The following is a 16,037-nucleotide window of genomic DNA, read 5'->3' on the forward strand; positions in this document are numbered from 1 at the left end:
GTGAACAGCTGGATAATTGGCTTCTATGAAAACTAGTGCAATTATTTTTAGAAACCAGTATCTAATACTAAATCTTAAATATGGTCTGTTTCCATAAGTGATAAAGTAGACTGTTATTAAGTGCTGTTACTTCCTAAGTTATACATATTTCATTGCATTTTGTTGGGAGTGGTAAAGATTAATGAAATTTTTATAAAGTTGGATTGAAAAAAGGGGGAAATATATTAAACTATCCCTGGCCTACTGCACACTAATTATTGTGTCAGATCCCATTACAAAACATAGATTCAAATACAAGTATACTTACTCATTTAACTATTTCTCTGTAAAGAAAGTACTCTGCAAACTCTAGTGAACAAAGTGTTATAGATATACATCTTTCCCAAATCCCCATATTAAAATTTCTTCCCTTTTGATCTCTCCCTCTCTCATTCACTCACACATGCATATGCACACGCCCGCGCACACTCTTTCAGCAAATGTGATAACAGTACCATACCGGCATGCCAAGTATAATATTAGGAGGTAGAAAATATTGACGAGCATTGTCCTATGGAACACAATTACCATTAAAAAGTCAACATTTCCACACAGTTACCTAATCGTGATATCATAGTCTTTGACCAGGACATCATTGTGGTATCTATTGAGTGGGAAAATGACTTTAAAATGCTGTACATTACTGTAAGCAAGGGCACGTTTCCTTTATCACAGTTGTATAACCTCAGCACAGAGTAAGGGTTAGTATCCTAATGGGTAGGGCTCCCCGCCCTAGGCACAGAGTAATGTGATGACATAGTGGTTTGAGATTTGTGACTGGTGTACCTCAGTTTTTGGGTAAGTATATACAAGTTGCAGTGTCTACCCAGACTATATGCAAACCTTTTGGGTCTGGCAAATTAGGCCAGAAATCCTGAGAAGATGAGGGAAAAAATCACAGAAAATACTATGCAATATGAAAGGCTAATTTTAAAGTTAATTACAAACAATACTACTCAATAAAATGTTAATTTAAATCGGCTACCTTTATTTTTATTTATAATTGTAAATTAGTAGAAACAGTCTGATCCAATTCATCACAGGCACTTACCCCCATTCTGATTGCCAAAGGGGGAGGAGACCTGTTGCCTTTCTGACAGCTCCATCTGTGTTGTTTGGAGCTGCATGACTCCTTTTAAGGTTATCTTTATCCTCAAAGAACCAGGAGGCAATTGCAGACTGTATCATGCAACACCTGAGAAGGGGCAGTACTGTATTGACTAAGTCTCCTCGTATGTCAGGGAGATTCCTGTTTACAATCAAAAAACTCCCAACTCCTGATTTAATAATGTTATTTCCCACATAAAGATAATGAGAAAATATCCCATTTATGCCAACTTCAAAAATTCAGTGACATTACCCAGAATCTCATGTGTCAGCCACATATATGCATCCATGTAGGCTGGGGAGCCAGGAAGCCATCAGGAGGCCATAGCCCAATAGGGTGACCAGATGAGGGGAAGAAAATATTGGGACACATGGGGTGGGGGTTGCCCGCCGGCTGAGCAAAAAAAAACAACAACCCAGTGCTGCCGGCGGATATCAGGACACATTTTATCAGGACATCTGGTCACCCTATAGCCCAACCACCTTTTAGCAGGGCCAAACCTGAGTGGCACCGCACCCCTTGTGCCAAGTCTGAACGCCACTCAGATTTGGAGGGGCTGGGTGAAGGGGCAAAGAGTGCTATGTTCCCTATACTTCAGTCAGATCATTATGGTAAATACATGTTTCTACATTATTTGGCAAGACATATAAGGGAACTTATATTGTGTGTCTATTCAGATAGGCTTTATTAGCAAATTAAGTACCACCACAAATCTCCTTGAAATTAATTTGAAAATGTTGATCAGTATGGGTAGTACTCCCTCATAATATCATTTGCACTCAGGGGATTAGATTTGCCCTTGTGAAAATATGTCATCATCTTAGGATATGGAGAGTCTTGCACAGTTTTGAAACTCCAGTTGGGAAAGGACAGACAATATTGTTTCAGAAACAATAAGTACAGTTGTCAAAATGTTTAAACTACTTATTGATAACAAAGGGTTCCTATACTAAACATTATGGCAAATATTTTGAAAATAATAACATGGAATAGTAAAATGGCCTTCAGAGTTAGCTACAATGGAAATATTACTTTTATATTTGGGAGAAACAAAAGATAGATGGCCTGCATTTCTTTAGGAAACACCTACCTAAATAAGCTACTAAGAACCTTCAGGAACTGGTCTCATAGAGCATAATATTGATTATAAACAAAAAGAAGCCTTGGTGTTTTTTAATAAAAATGTATCTCAGTCCCTGGAAGGAAAGAACATGAATGATGATAGAAGGATCTGTATAATAGCCTGTGGTATACAAAGTTAAAGGATTGTCTGCCTTTTAATGTATATGATTTAAATACAATTAATCCAGTTTTAAATTAAAGCTTCTCCTGACACCTTAACTAGGCAACGTATAATAATATGAGGTTTTAATTTATATGTGATTGCAGATCTGGGCACATAGTTTATACCAAAAATCCAAGACAATCCTGGTACACTCTCTCATCAAAATATGTGAAAAGGAGAATTTATTCCTCCTAATCTGTGACTCAGGAAAATGCATACTCAAAAGATCATGACAGTCCCTTGTGGCCTTAAAGTCTATGAATGTAAATTTATTTCATTTTGCTTGTACAAGGCTTCATACAAGAGACCTATTTTGAGATAGCTCACATAATTAGGGACCACATAAAGATAATGAGAAAATATCTATCCACTGTCTGTCTCTTGCATTCAACTTTTAAATAATAAAATAAATTTCTTCTGGATGGAGAAATACATTAAAGCTTAAGGATAGGACACTTAAAAGATATTTTATAACAAAATATAACCTTTCTTTTTAGAGATGGATGAATTTTTTTTGGCCAAAACTTTTTTCAGTGAGAAATACAGATTCGGTTACACCAAAATGTTTTAAACACTATCAAAATTAAGTGTCTTGTTTCAGGTTGAACAAAATGTATTGTTCAACCTTAAACACTTTTCAAAAAAAAATTCACAATTGTCAGAGAACTGATATATCTATTACTTGCACAGCTCTATTTCTTACAATAAATAAAAATAAAACAGCCTGGCCAAAATGTTCAGAACTGGTCCCTAAAATAACAATTGCAATTGTTTTCAATTAGCTTGTGGCTGTTCTGAACTGCTCAGAATCAAGCTATCTATTTAGGAGTCTAAATGTAGATTTAAATGTCAAACTTTAGGCAGCATCTCTTGGAAAATTTTGGCTTCAACAATTACAAACTGAAGGATTATCTTTTTAAACAATATTACCCTCAAGCATGAGGAAATATGAAAAGGGAAAAAACCTTCTGAGGAAACTCTTACAAGTAAACAGAAATATGACCTCAACCTTATGTACTCTAACAGGGTAGAGTATGACTTATTTAGGATGAAATATAACCCATTATACTTTAGGAGATAAGGCAGGGGTGGGCAAACTAGGTCCTGTGGGCTGGATCCAGCCCGTGAGGGCTTTGGATCTGGCCCGCGGGATTGCCAGCCCCGTGGCGCTGTGGAGCTAAGGCAAGCTCCCTGCCTGCCCTGCCCCCCCGTGCCCGCGCTGCTCCCGGATGCAGCCAGCACCATGTCCCTGCAGCCTCGGGCCGGGGTGGGAGGGCTCCACGCGGCCAGCAGGTGAGGGCAGCGCGTGGAGCCCTCTGCCCTCCCAGGGCCTGCAAGGACATGGTGCCAGCTACTTCAGGGAGCGGCACAGGGCCAGGGCAGGCAGGGAGCCTGCCTTAGCCCTGCTGCCCATTGCTGCCACCCCAGAGCCTCTCAAGATAAACGGCACCTGGAGCCCGAACCCCTCCTGCACCCCAACCCCCTGCCCTGAGCCCCCTGCACTCCTCCTGCACCCCAACCCCCTGCCCTGAGCCCCCTCATACACCCCTTGCCCTCCTGTGCCCCAACCCTTTGCCCTAAGCCCCTTCCTGCACACCGCACCCCCTCTGACACCCTGCACTTCCTCCCACACCCCAACCCCCTGGCCCAGCCCTACATTCATGGCCCTGCATACAATTTCCCCACCCAGATGTGGCCCTCGGGCCAAAAAGTTTGCCCATCCCTGAGATAAGGTCAATTGCTAGTCTAGCAACTAAGAATGGTGAAAGTGTAGAGGTTGCATAGTAATGGTGGGAGGCAATACCAGTTAATAAATGATCAATGTTCTGCATTTTACAGGAACCTCTAACCTGATGAACTTCAAATAATAAAGAGCAACTCTTTGAACACTTTCTCAGATTAATCTTTTTGACTAAGCAAATGTATCTTTGAACACACAAGGAAAATATAAAAATGGTGCAGCATAAGGAGAGTGGAATGTATCGTGGAGTGATGATTTCTGGGCACATTCTAAACATTTAAAAGTGAACTACTAGCCCCTAAGCTGCTTTGAGTGCTAAGTGAAGGCTGCTGTTCAACCCTAGTCTTGTTCATATTAACGCCTACTACAGACCCTACATTTTGTGACAGCTGTAGATCAATCTTTCTTCTTAAACACTGGATTACAAGTTGTTAATAAAGAAAATAAAAATGCTGTAACAACATAGTCACCAGTTTAATACTCTCATGGGGCAAGATCTGTGCCAGACAGATATGTCACACCACAGGATTTCCCAAACTATCGTCTTTTGTCTGCTAGTGGTCTGTAGAGGACTTGGTGATAGTTTGCAGAGAGCTCTATGATCACATGATGCCAACTTTCCTCCTTGTTTCTAGCTTTTACCTCACATTAACACAAGGTAAATATGCATTAAATATTGTTCTACTTTTCTTTACTATGAAAACCATTGCTGTAATTGTCACAGAGGGTTATTCAATCATTAGTGGGAGCCGACTTGATTGCAAATAAAAGAGGAGGTGTCAACAAGATGGTAATTCTACAAGTTTAAGAATCTATGCCTTGGAAGAACAGGCAACTGCAGCTGAATAAATTCATCGGCATATTATTTTGTTAGAGGAAGGGTAGGCATTTGATAGAGTAGAGTGGGAATACCCATCATGTATATTTTTAAAAAAGTAAATAAATTGAGATCTGATGTAAATTTCAATAAACAAACTAGAGACTTGAAACCTGAGATCTGCTGCATTTGATTTAATGAGGGACTAGACAGGATTGACTTTTGTTCCCAGTTCTATTTGCCTTAATATTGTAAACATATGTCACATTAATCATATTCATGAATGACATGAAGTATATTCAGACTGAACACAAAATAAATCTCATCTATATAGATGACATTCTGTTGCTCATTAAAGAGCTGCACAAATCTATTCCAGCTACCCTGAACAGAGAAGCAGAGTTTAGAACAGTTTTCGAGTGCTATGTAAATTGAAAATAGTTTCGGTGTTATCTAGCTTCCTTTACACAGTGGACATTCAAATGTGTCCCAAATAATGTGGTTTACTTTGGGGTCAAAATGAGAATATTTTTTTATAAGTGCCAAGGTAGTTTGGGTCCAATAATTGGTGAAGAACATATAGGTTTTTGCTGCTATTTCAAACAACCTACAGGGAAAGGCAAATGACTCCAGTTCCATTTGGTTAATTGAATAGGCAAGATAATATTGGATTTCATTTAGGCAGGACATAAAAAATGTATTCTACACTAGAAGATAGAAGTCTAAATCCTCACCCCAGCTCAGGCCCCTTTACATTGGATAAAAGAGACTCAGAATCCTTATTCAGCTCGGGGAGGATTACACCAGCACAGAAACCATGGAAGACAGCACAGGATTCCCTTCCAAGGATGCCATCACAAACCCCAAAATAGGGAGCATGTTGTGGACAGAAGTGCAGCACATAGTGCTGTGGAGATAGTGGGTAGTGCTGCAGCCCACTTAGATAGCCCTGGGAGCCTGTCAAGAATTGGTGCTATTACAATGCTATAGTCCTCAGTAAACGTATCATTTAGAGAACTGAGAAAAGGAATTTTGTGCAAAACAATCCTAATCTGTAAATATGGCAAGGACTGTTGCGCACAATGCTGTATGTACCTCCAGATTGTACATTCAAAACATTGCTTGGAAAAATTCAATTCAAACCACAGCAGGCTTCAACAATGTATATGTTTTAAAAATCCTAAATTATGGAAAGTCTGTATCATACACGAGATCCCTTTGGGAGGCAAAAGTTCTATTAACATATTCTCAAGTAAAGTATGTGGCCTATTTGGAGAAGCAGTTATTCAGCAGAGATGGACACATTTAAACATATAGTCAAATTCCTCCTTAAAATTCACTTCTGTGTTGAGGTGTTACATCAATTAGCCACAGTAGGAACAAATTCATGACAAAAAGAACAATCCTGAGCAAACAAACAGAAGATCAACACCATTTCCAGTCTAGGACATTATTTCAGCCCACGAGTGTGTTCTATATACTGTCTAATTTAGGCACAGATCTTGCAAAGGGATCCACAAACAGAGTCCCTTTCTTTCTTGCTAAGTCCCATTGACTTCAGTGGGACTCCGTGTAGAGAGTAAGGATCCCATGGCAGAATCTAAGCTGTTGATTGTAAACCCCTTGAGACAGGAACTATGCCCTCTTCTGCAGAGATGAGCAAACTATCAATGCTAAATAGGAGCCTGAGTGATAAAATGTATGTTTGCAACATAAAGAATAGGTTGGAAACACTTTACACATGCTTTTGTTTAGAGAATATTCCAAGCATTACTCTGCCAACCTAAGCATATTTGGGTGTATTAAAATGATATTTCATCTCTACAACATAACATCGACTTTAACAAAAATTGGTTAGGAGAAACCTGAAAATAATGAGGCACTAAAAAGCAACATGACACCTTCAATATCCATGATGATATCTTTGCCTTATTAAGGTATCTATGAAAGGGTGATGTACAGAATGCAGGGTACAGCGGATCATTAAGTAAATACTGTATTTTGCCACCTTTTATGAAATAGAGTATTTGCAGATATTGGTAGCATTAAACCTTAAAATAATTAAGGGCATGGTGCTTCCCTCCATTTGTGCTATTGGAGATGAGATGGAAGGAAGGCGTTTTCCCCTCCTATGAGTTTTTCCTCAAGAGTGGATGAATGTGCCTTGTGAGACTGTCTCTCTTCACAAGATAGCAATACCTTCAGGCTCTAAATAAATAAGTAATTAAATAGGAAATTTGTGGAAGCAAATATGATGGAGTAGTGTGTGTTTTCTCTCCCCCTGCCCTCCCATTAATCTTTTTGTATTTGTAAGGACACACAGTTAATCTGTGGCAGAGCTGGGACTAAGACCAAGGTTGGTAGTTTCTAGTCCTGTGCCTTAATCTCAGGACCATCTTTCCACCTATCTGACTAGCAGTTTTAAAAATGGCAAACTCATGGTCTTAATCTCCTTGCCTTAAATGGTGAATAACCCCAGTATTGTCAATCTTTGCAATTTTATAGAGAGTTTCAGGAAGTCATGTAATTATGTAAAAATCTCCATTTTCATCTTTAAAAAAGTGTAAATGGTTGCAGAGAGAAGCTTTAAAAGGTGAACTCTAAAGGCTCGAAACATAAGAGGCAAATAAAAATAATTCTCTAATTATTTATTATTTTAAACCTCATGTTTTTAAGCCAATTTCAGGATGTTTGGGGACTTGAATCATGATTTTTGAATGCTTGGGATTGCCAGTATTAGTGACACCACTTAAGAAAACAGAGGGAGAACTCGCTTAAAATGGGCCCTCGGCTAATATAAACAGCAGTGATAAAAGATAAAGAGATAATGTTGCTGTAAACCTTGACAGCTCTAGGATTCTGCGGTTCTGATGGGTTATAAGGACAATTCCAATTATGCAGATTGTAGGTCATCTTTTCCTACAATAATTGACTAACGAATGGGGCATCTTGGCTGTACATCTGCTTTGTCCATAGCAAATGGCTTTTCCTTTTCCTGACTTGTATTTGAAATCCGTCATCAGGTATAGACATTGCCCCATGAAGTGTTTTTTTCTAGATACATTTATGATATTTCCTTTTCATGTGCCGGGCAAATGGAATCTCTTTTTGGAGGGAGGAGTAGAGTCTGGCTGGGGGCCAGAGTCTGACACATTGCATCTTCTGCAAGGGTCTTGAAATCCAAACATATTTCATGACATTTGGTCTGTTGGGTGCCTTGAGCATATACACAGTTGTACATTGTTTTCCAGGCTCAGGGCTATGACTCAGGCCCTTGCTTAGCTCATAAAAATGTCCATAATGGTTGTTCTGCAAAGCTAGAACAGTGGTTGTGCTGTATTTACATTGTGATTTCATACTCCCAAGTCAACAAATTTGTAATTTGGAACTGAAGTTGGTATCACCTGATTCAATGGGCACCTTTTGAAGTCTCATCTGGTTCCTTTCTCTATTTGCCTGAAGGCAAATATTTCACATACCACATTCTCTTGCACAGAGATGTGATCTGTCAGATCACTATGGCCTTTTAAAAGGGGATCTTCCTCTCTGCCACCTGTTCTATTAGATAGAGACATGTCATTTACCTCCTCACCCAAATTGCGTAACAGAAGTGTTAGGCTTTCAGATTATAATACAATAACTTTAAAATTATGCACTCTTACAGAAATGGGATCTAAAATGTCAGGTTCCCTTCTCCATGCTCCCTACAGCAACAAAACATATTATTGCAGCTCTTTTCTACTGCTGTTCTTAGAGGCAGGAACTTCTGATTTCTGCAGCATCACAGCTGCAAGTACGGAGCCGAAGGAAAGAGAGTTGAACACTAGACAAGTACAAAAAATATATACATTTAATACATTAAAATGTAAACTCTTTTTTTAAAAAAGCCTATACTTATGATTAATACTCCATGAATTTGCCATTTTCAAAGATTTGTGTTTTAAAGGCCAACCATGCTTTTTATATGACCCTTTCTAAAAGTATTAATTAGAAAGTTTTTCTAAACTTCACAATTCTGTAATTTTTAACTGTCTTTGTCTGAATGCTGCTACAGTCAGTGGATTTTGAAATCAGCATTTGCAGACGGCAGCACATTTTGCAGATGCCTGCAACCTAAATATGCTAAGTGAGAGTTCTTCTATGCTGCTGCTGCTGTCTAACTTTGACCTTTCCGATCCCATTTCCATGGAGATCAGCTCGATGGAAACAGAAAAAGGGAATTTTCAAAACTTTTTAAAACCCCTTACTCTATTTTCACCAATTCAACCTCTGTTTCCATGGAAATAGGATCAAAAAAGTTGTCAGTAGCTTTCTGTTGAAAGTGAGAATTCACTTGTAGACTTCAGCTGATGACTCTTAGCTGAGATATGCAAGTGCTTGGACCCAAATAAAGTAATAAATTAGATTATTGACAGTAATGAATTTTAAAAAAAAATTTAAATACTAAGAAAAATATCTACTATCTCCCATTGGATGTAATGATTAAGTGAAATGTAATTAACCATTCCTACACACTCTGGACGTCCCCACAGTGTCAAACTTTCATCATATAATGAAAAGCCTCCTTGCATCATGGTCTTTTTTTATAATACCAACATAACTAATCCCTTTATTTTAAGAATCTGATCCTGCATCCATTGACATCAGTGGAAGCAAAGATTGCACCTCTGAAAATCAGAGCACTTTATGTTAGATGCCTAACATTAGGTGCTTGGTTTAAAAATGCTGGCCTACATTTTATGTGGTGTTTCACTGAGAATTGTGTAAATCACAGTGAAATGCTCTTTTTTTTTTAAAAAAAAAGCAAGGTTAGAATAGATTTGGCATCAGTTTTGATTGAAAGAATGTTTTGTCCGTTAATTTGGATGAAAAATCATTGCATGTTACCTCGACAGGGCTATAAGCTTTTACACATTTTTAAAAGAAATTTGGTCTCTCTCTCTCTTTACAGATGTGTTTTCTTAGGAAGTAATGAAACAAACAGAGTGACCGGAGTAAAGAATATTTGCTTTCCCCACTAGCATCTTTTATTATTGTGAATTCCTCATTATTTACTCTTTTCCTTCTTGATAATTCATTACTTGTCAAACTAATGACCTCACTGCACATTAAATGGTGAGGGCCATTTTCTGACTTGTTGGAAAAGGTCTGTGCCCCTTTATGGGATAGAGAACTAGGAAGTGACTTTCTGCTGCAGATCAGGTCAGGGTGAGGTCACTGGCCGTCATATCTCTCCAACTCCTGCCCAACATGACCAGAAGAGAGGGGGAACTATATAGGTCCATGCTGATGCAGGAAAAGCCCCCTTTTACTTGCACCATGCACAGTGGTCCAGGTTTGTATATGGTTTAAACAGGTCCTGCTCCAATGACTTCAGAGGAGATCTACCTGCTTACAGTGGACTGAAAATGGCCCAGTATCTTACTTTCCATTTGAGGATATTATTATAAAGAAAGAAACAAGTATTTGAAAAATAATTGGATATATGAAATATAATCTTTTCTTAATGGTGGTGTCAATAAAACCTTAATCTATTCACCTATTGAATTGCAATTAATGGTTCTTTTGTGGTTATTTTTTTAACCTGAAAGTAGTGTTCGCTTTTTAAAACACACATACACACACACACACACGCGCGCGCGAACAGACTATGAAAATAATTTCCAATATTATAACAGTGCTACCAGGAGGTAATAAATTAAGTCATTAGCCCTTTATAGTGTTCTCCATATAGTGATTAAACATTAGTGAAGTCCTAAAATGAAAAGGGAAGGTTGTAAAGTAGCTTGTAAAGATATGAAAACATCTGAGATTTTAACTCAATAAAATTTAATTGCTGTTTTGTAGCCCAATCTAATATTTTCTCTTTTGAGTAGACAATTTGTAAATTTATTCTCTTCCAAACTCCAAATTCTTCTCTCCACTATTTCAATTGTGTTGATAGAATGAGTTTTATGCTACTATCAAATATTTTTAAAATAAGTGCAGGGGCGGCTATATGTATTTTGCCACCCCAAGCATGGCAATGAGGCAGCCTTCGGCGGCATGCCTGCGGGAGGTCCGCTGGTAACGCGGATTCAGCAGCATGCCTGCGGGAGGTCCGCCGGTCCCACGCCTTCGGCGTACCCACCACCAAATTGCTGCCGAAGCCGCAGGACTGGCGGACCTCCTGCAGGCATGCCGCCGAAGGCAGTCTGACTGCCACCCTCACGGTACCCGGCAGGCTGCCCCCCACGGCTTGCCACCCCAGGCACGCACTTGGTGCACTGGTGCCTGGAGCCGCCCCTGAATAAGTGGAAGCATAAAATCAACTTGAGTCAACTTCAAAGGGACTAGTTTTCAGAAGTGTTGAGCATCCACTGTATGGATGAACCAGGCACTTTTCAGAGGTCTGGCTATGATTGTTTTTTGCTTTAAGGAACTATTTTAGCAATTGTTCAATATTGCAGGACCATTATTACCTGTTAAATTCAATATATTATATTAGCTTTGTAGAGAATAAAAACAGACAGTAAACAAGCATTTATCTTAGGATCAACATGTTCTTGACACAGATTATCACAAATTCAGATGCCTGTCAAATTTTGGAGTAATTTGGGTAGACGTTTTGGGGACCTATTTCCATTTTTGAGCTTGGCATCCAAGAGTAGAGATAAGAAACACACAAATATATAAACATATGCATTTTCTAATTCACTTTATTTCCAAATACAATGGCAGGAGCAAATTAGATGTTCATTTTAAAGGTATATTATATTCATCATCTAGCTATTACTTTCTTGTTTAATACATTTGGATTTCTAATAAAGTTTTGTATCTGCCCTGAGTGGACTAGAAAAACTGTCCCTATATATGGATCTTCTTGTTTTGTTCTTTGAAACTACACCTCTACCTCGATATAACGCTGTCCTCGGGAGCCAAAAAATCTTACTGTGTTATAGGTGAAACCGCATTATATTGAACTTGGTTTGATCCGCTGGAGTGCGCAGCCCCGCCCCCCCGGAGCGCTGCTTTACCGCGTTATATCCGAATTCGTGTTATATCGGGGTAGAGGTGTAGTTGCTATTTATATGGAGAACCTTTTCCTTAACTGCAGAAAAAACAGATTTATGTTCTTAACTACATGCCCAGCAGCAGAACTAAAGACTCTGTGTAATGTTCAAAGGAGGGTATTGATTCAAAGTAAATATTTAAATAGTTCTGAGGAAAATATCATATTAGAAGAATGATATTTTTACAAGATATTTTGAAGGAGAGTAGCAGCATGCAGGAGCTCTTTGCTTTTAAGCTAATTCACTGCAACAGGACAGTATATGACTGACTGCCTGTTCAAAAACTACGTTCTGGCTAATCCTTCTGTGTTTTTTGACCCAATGTTTGTAAGAGACCTCTGGAGCTATTTCTTGTAGCATCTTCCTCACACACATGCCTTGGTGTACACATGCCACTAGAGAGCCTTTTGCACTTTTTCTTGTTTTGGTTTAAATTACAGGAGATTATGTATTTAGTTATCTATACAGTTCCCAAACTGTGCTCGGTACTTTACAGACAAACAAGATTACATGTCCTTGCTTCAAAGAGTTTACAATATAGACAGGGGGTCAAGAGGGTTTCTAATGATATATATATATATATTTTAATTCTTCCCTATTTCCCATGTTTTATTGTTTGTTTGTTTTATTCTTTAACTCTAGCTTTTTTAAACCCTTCTCAATTGTTTCTTATTTTAACTCTAGCCTAATCAGCTCTTGCTTAGCTATCCCTTATGCGCTGAGCCCTCAACATTCTTTTCAAATTGTGTGACTACTTTGATGTGTTCCTCTCTCCCTCCCTAGATTTCTCTGCTGACAATAATCTCCTCCCCTTCCCAAATCCCTTATCTCTCTGGAAAAAAATTCTTCATAGACACTAAACTCTTTCTGTTGATGACAGTAGGCTGTTGAAAATTAACTGTGTTGGCTGGTAAAAGTTATCAGGCTGATGAGGCTGTGAAATGATGCTGCTGTTGCCACTGTGACTGATCTGTTACCTCCAAGGGGGATGAAGTCCACAGGGGATCCATGTCACCTTTCCCCCCATGGGACTAGCAATGCACTGTTAAAAGTTATGGAATAAAGCAATATTACTTTTCTCTACATTTGAGTATTCACATTGTCCTTTAAGATGACATCAAATGGTTAGACTTCTATAAAACTGAGCTTAATACTTTAACTAATTTCTTCACCTCATATCCACAATGAAAGGAGGTAAAGAGGCAATCTCTTGTCCTCATTACCGAGGACATATGCCTCAAAATCAGGTTAGAACAGTTCCTTTGTTCAGAAATGGTGAATGTGCTATAGGACTCATAGATTATATTCAGCACAGACAATCTAGATTTTCTCAGTCTAGAGTCCCCTAAATAAAGTACACATTCCTCAGGGCATTGAAACAAATAGAAATGATAGATGTTCTACATCTCCAAAAAACAAAGCATTTATGTAGGTGTTTAACATAGATACCTAAATTAGAATATGTTGGTCTTGTCTGTTGTGGAGTGGGCAATATATTTTTAGTATCATGTGCTAACAATATGTGAATTCATGTTTGAATAATGTTGTTTTAATGACTTGAAGGTAATTATTCCCTTATCGCACCTGAAACTGCATATTGACTATAATTCTAATGCACATTTTTACATAACATTTGTTATGTAACTAACATGGTAAAATGAAATTCAGTGTCAAGAGACAAAATACAGAGGAGGTTGTCTCAGTGGTTTGAGCCTTGACCTGCTAAACCCAGGGTTGTGAGTTCAATTCTTGAGGGGGCCACCTAGGGATCTGGGGCAAAATCAGTACTTGGTCCTGCTAGTGAAGGCAGGGGGCTGGACTCAACTCAATGACCTTCCAAGGTCCCTTCCAGGTCTATGAGATAGGTATCTCTCTATATATATATATTTACTGCATGGACTTCTCTACTTCGAATTGTTTTACCCATTTCATTTTGATATTTTCATACAGTGTCTTAGTAACTAATACACATGCAAACAACTTTTATTCAATATATGTTCAATATATGTTCAAAATAATAGCATTGTAAACATAATCTATAAAAGTTTAATGTAAATGGTGATGGTTTATAGCACTAAAAGAAAGAAGTCTGGTATTTTCAGTGATGTATTTAGGAACAGCTGTTCAACTCACTGCTATCTCAGTTTACATCTAGAATGGCGTATGAGAATGGCACGTTTGAAAGGCCACTCAGAACTTCGTGCCTTAGATCTATATACTGCCTAGATCTATACTACGAGTATAGTTCTTCTTAAGGAACAGAAATACACGTATCCTGAGTTTCTATTATTGTTAATGAGTCTTCAGAGGTAAAATGATTATTGGCTCAACTTTACTGAGTATATATTTGTTAACCAGTGCTGGTCCCTTTAAATTAGTAGATTTCATAATAAAGTAAGCCTCTTACAAGTCTTTCACAGGTGGCATTAGAATAAACACTTTTGTAACAAGAATCTTACTGGAGACATTCACGTTGGATTTTTCAATTGGAAAGGTCATACAAAAACATTATTCATTGTACAGAGAGTCCAGAATTCGAAAAATAGATCACGCCCTGACTCAAATTCAGAGAACATTGAAATTCTGATTCAGATCTAACCTTCACAAGATGGGCTTATCTCTAATTCTGTATGCTTTTTGAGATATTAGTTTGACTACATGGTAAAGGCATGATTTCCTATTAAACTCTGTAAATGCTACGGTTTGGCAAGGAGCCCATGCATGAACTTGCTAATAGCCACATTATTCAAAAGCTATTTTTACCCTTGCTAAGTTATTATACAGTATCTGTCTTAAGAAGCAGATGTATACAAAGTGATCATCTTTAGCAATATGTACAGTTATACCACACCTGGAATGCTGTACGAAAATTTGGAAGTTTAATGTTGTTGAAGGAAGGGCAACAAAAATTACCAGAGGGCTATCAGAGACTGGTTGATGAAGAGACAATAAAAGTAATACAGAACATATAGGGTCTGATGTTGAGACATGCCAAGTAACTTCATCCCCCATTGAAGCCAAGATCATTAGAAATTTTGTTTTACTGATACAGTTTCTCGATTTCTGTTCTTTTCAACGTGGAACTTCTAAGATGCAAACTATCTTTTCCATAGTAAACCTTCTTCTAATTAATATCTAAGCTCTAATTTGTAAGTAAAGGAAATGTTCTAACTCTATTAAGGTTTTTATATATAAACCTATATTTTATATATATACACTCACAAAAAATAGGTTATGATTCTTGGTTTTTCAAACAACTTCTTTTCTTTTCAGTGGGATGCCATAACTGAAATGGATGAACACAATCGTCCCATTCACACCTACCAGGTATGTAATGTAATGGAACCAAACCAAAACAACTGGCTTCGTACAAATTGGATCTCCCGTGATGCAGCCCAGAAAATTTATGTGGAAATGAAGTTTACCCTGCGGGACTGCAACAGCATTCCATGGGTACTGGGAACTTGCAAAGAAACTTTTAACCTTTACTACATGGAGTCAGATGAGTCCCATGGAGTTAAATTCAAGCCAAACCAATACACTAAAATTGATACTGTTGCAGCTGATGAGAGTTTTACCCAGATGGATTTGGGTGACCGCATCCTTAAACTCAACACAGAAGTTCGTGAGGTTGGGCCAATAAACAGGAAAGGATTCTATCTTGCTTTCCAGGACATTGGAGCCTGCATTGCTCTGGTCTCTGTCCGCGTTTACTACAAGAAGTGCCCTTTCACAGTTCGTAACTTGGCTATGTTTCCTGATACTATTCCAAGGGTTGATTCTTCCTCTTTGGTGGAAGTACGGGGTTCCTGTGTGAAGAGCGCTGAGGAGCGGGATACTCCAAAACTGTATTGTGGAGCAGATGGGGATTGGCTTGTGCCTCTTGGGCGATGCATCTGCAGTGTAGGATATGAGGAAGTGGATGGTTCCTGCCATGGTAAGAAAATAGCACTTTATAAAAGTTACCTTATGCAATTATCTGCATAACAAATAAA

At 38.3% G+C, this 16,037-nt stretch overlaps 1 protein-coding gene across 6 annotated transcripts in view; it reads left to right on the forward strand.

Annotated features, from left to right (window-relative positions):
- EPHA6 (EPH receptor A6) overlaps positions 1 to 16,037 on the forward strand; it is an 875,247-nt gene that overhangs the window by 184,071 nt on the left and 675,139 nt on the right. For all 6 annotated transcript variants that reach the window (XR_010599810.1, XM_065589211.1, XM_005283660.5 and 3 more), the window contains exon 3: positions 15,316 to 15,979. Coding sequence is in view for 5 of the 6 variants with exons in the window: in XM_065589211.1 (XP_065445283.1) it covers positions 15,316 to 15,979 (664 nt within the window). In the remaining variant the exon portion in view is untranslated. The remainder of the gene's footprint in view (positions 1 to 15,315; positions 15,980 to 16,037) is intronic.

The sequence above is a fragment of the Chrysemys picta genome, chromosome 1 (assembly GCF_011386835.1).
Source record: "Chrysemys picta bellii isolate R12L10 chromosome 1, ASM1138683v2, whole genome shotgun sequence".
NCBI classification, from domain to species: domain Eukaryota; kingdom Metazoa; phylum Chordata; order Testudines; family Emydidae; genus Chrysemys; species Chrysemys picta.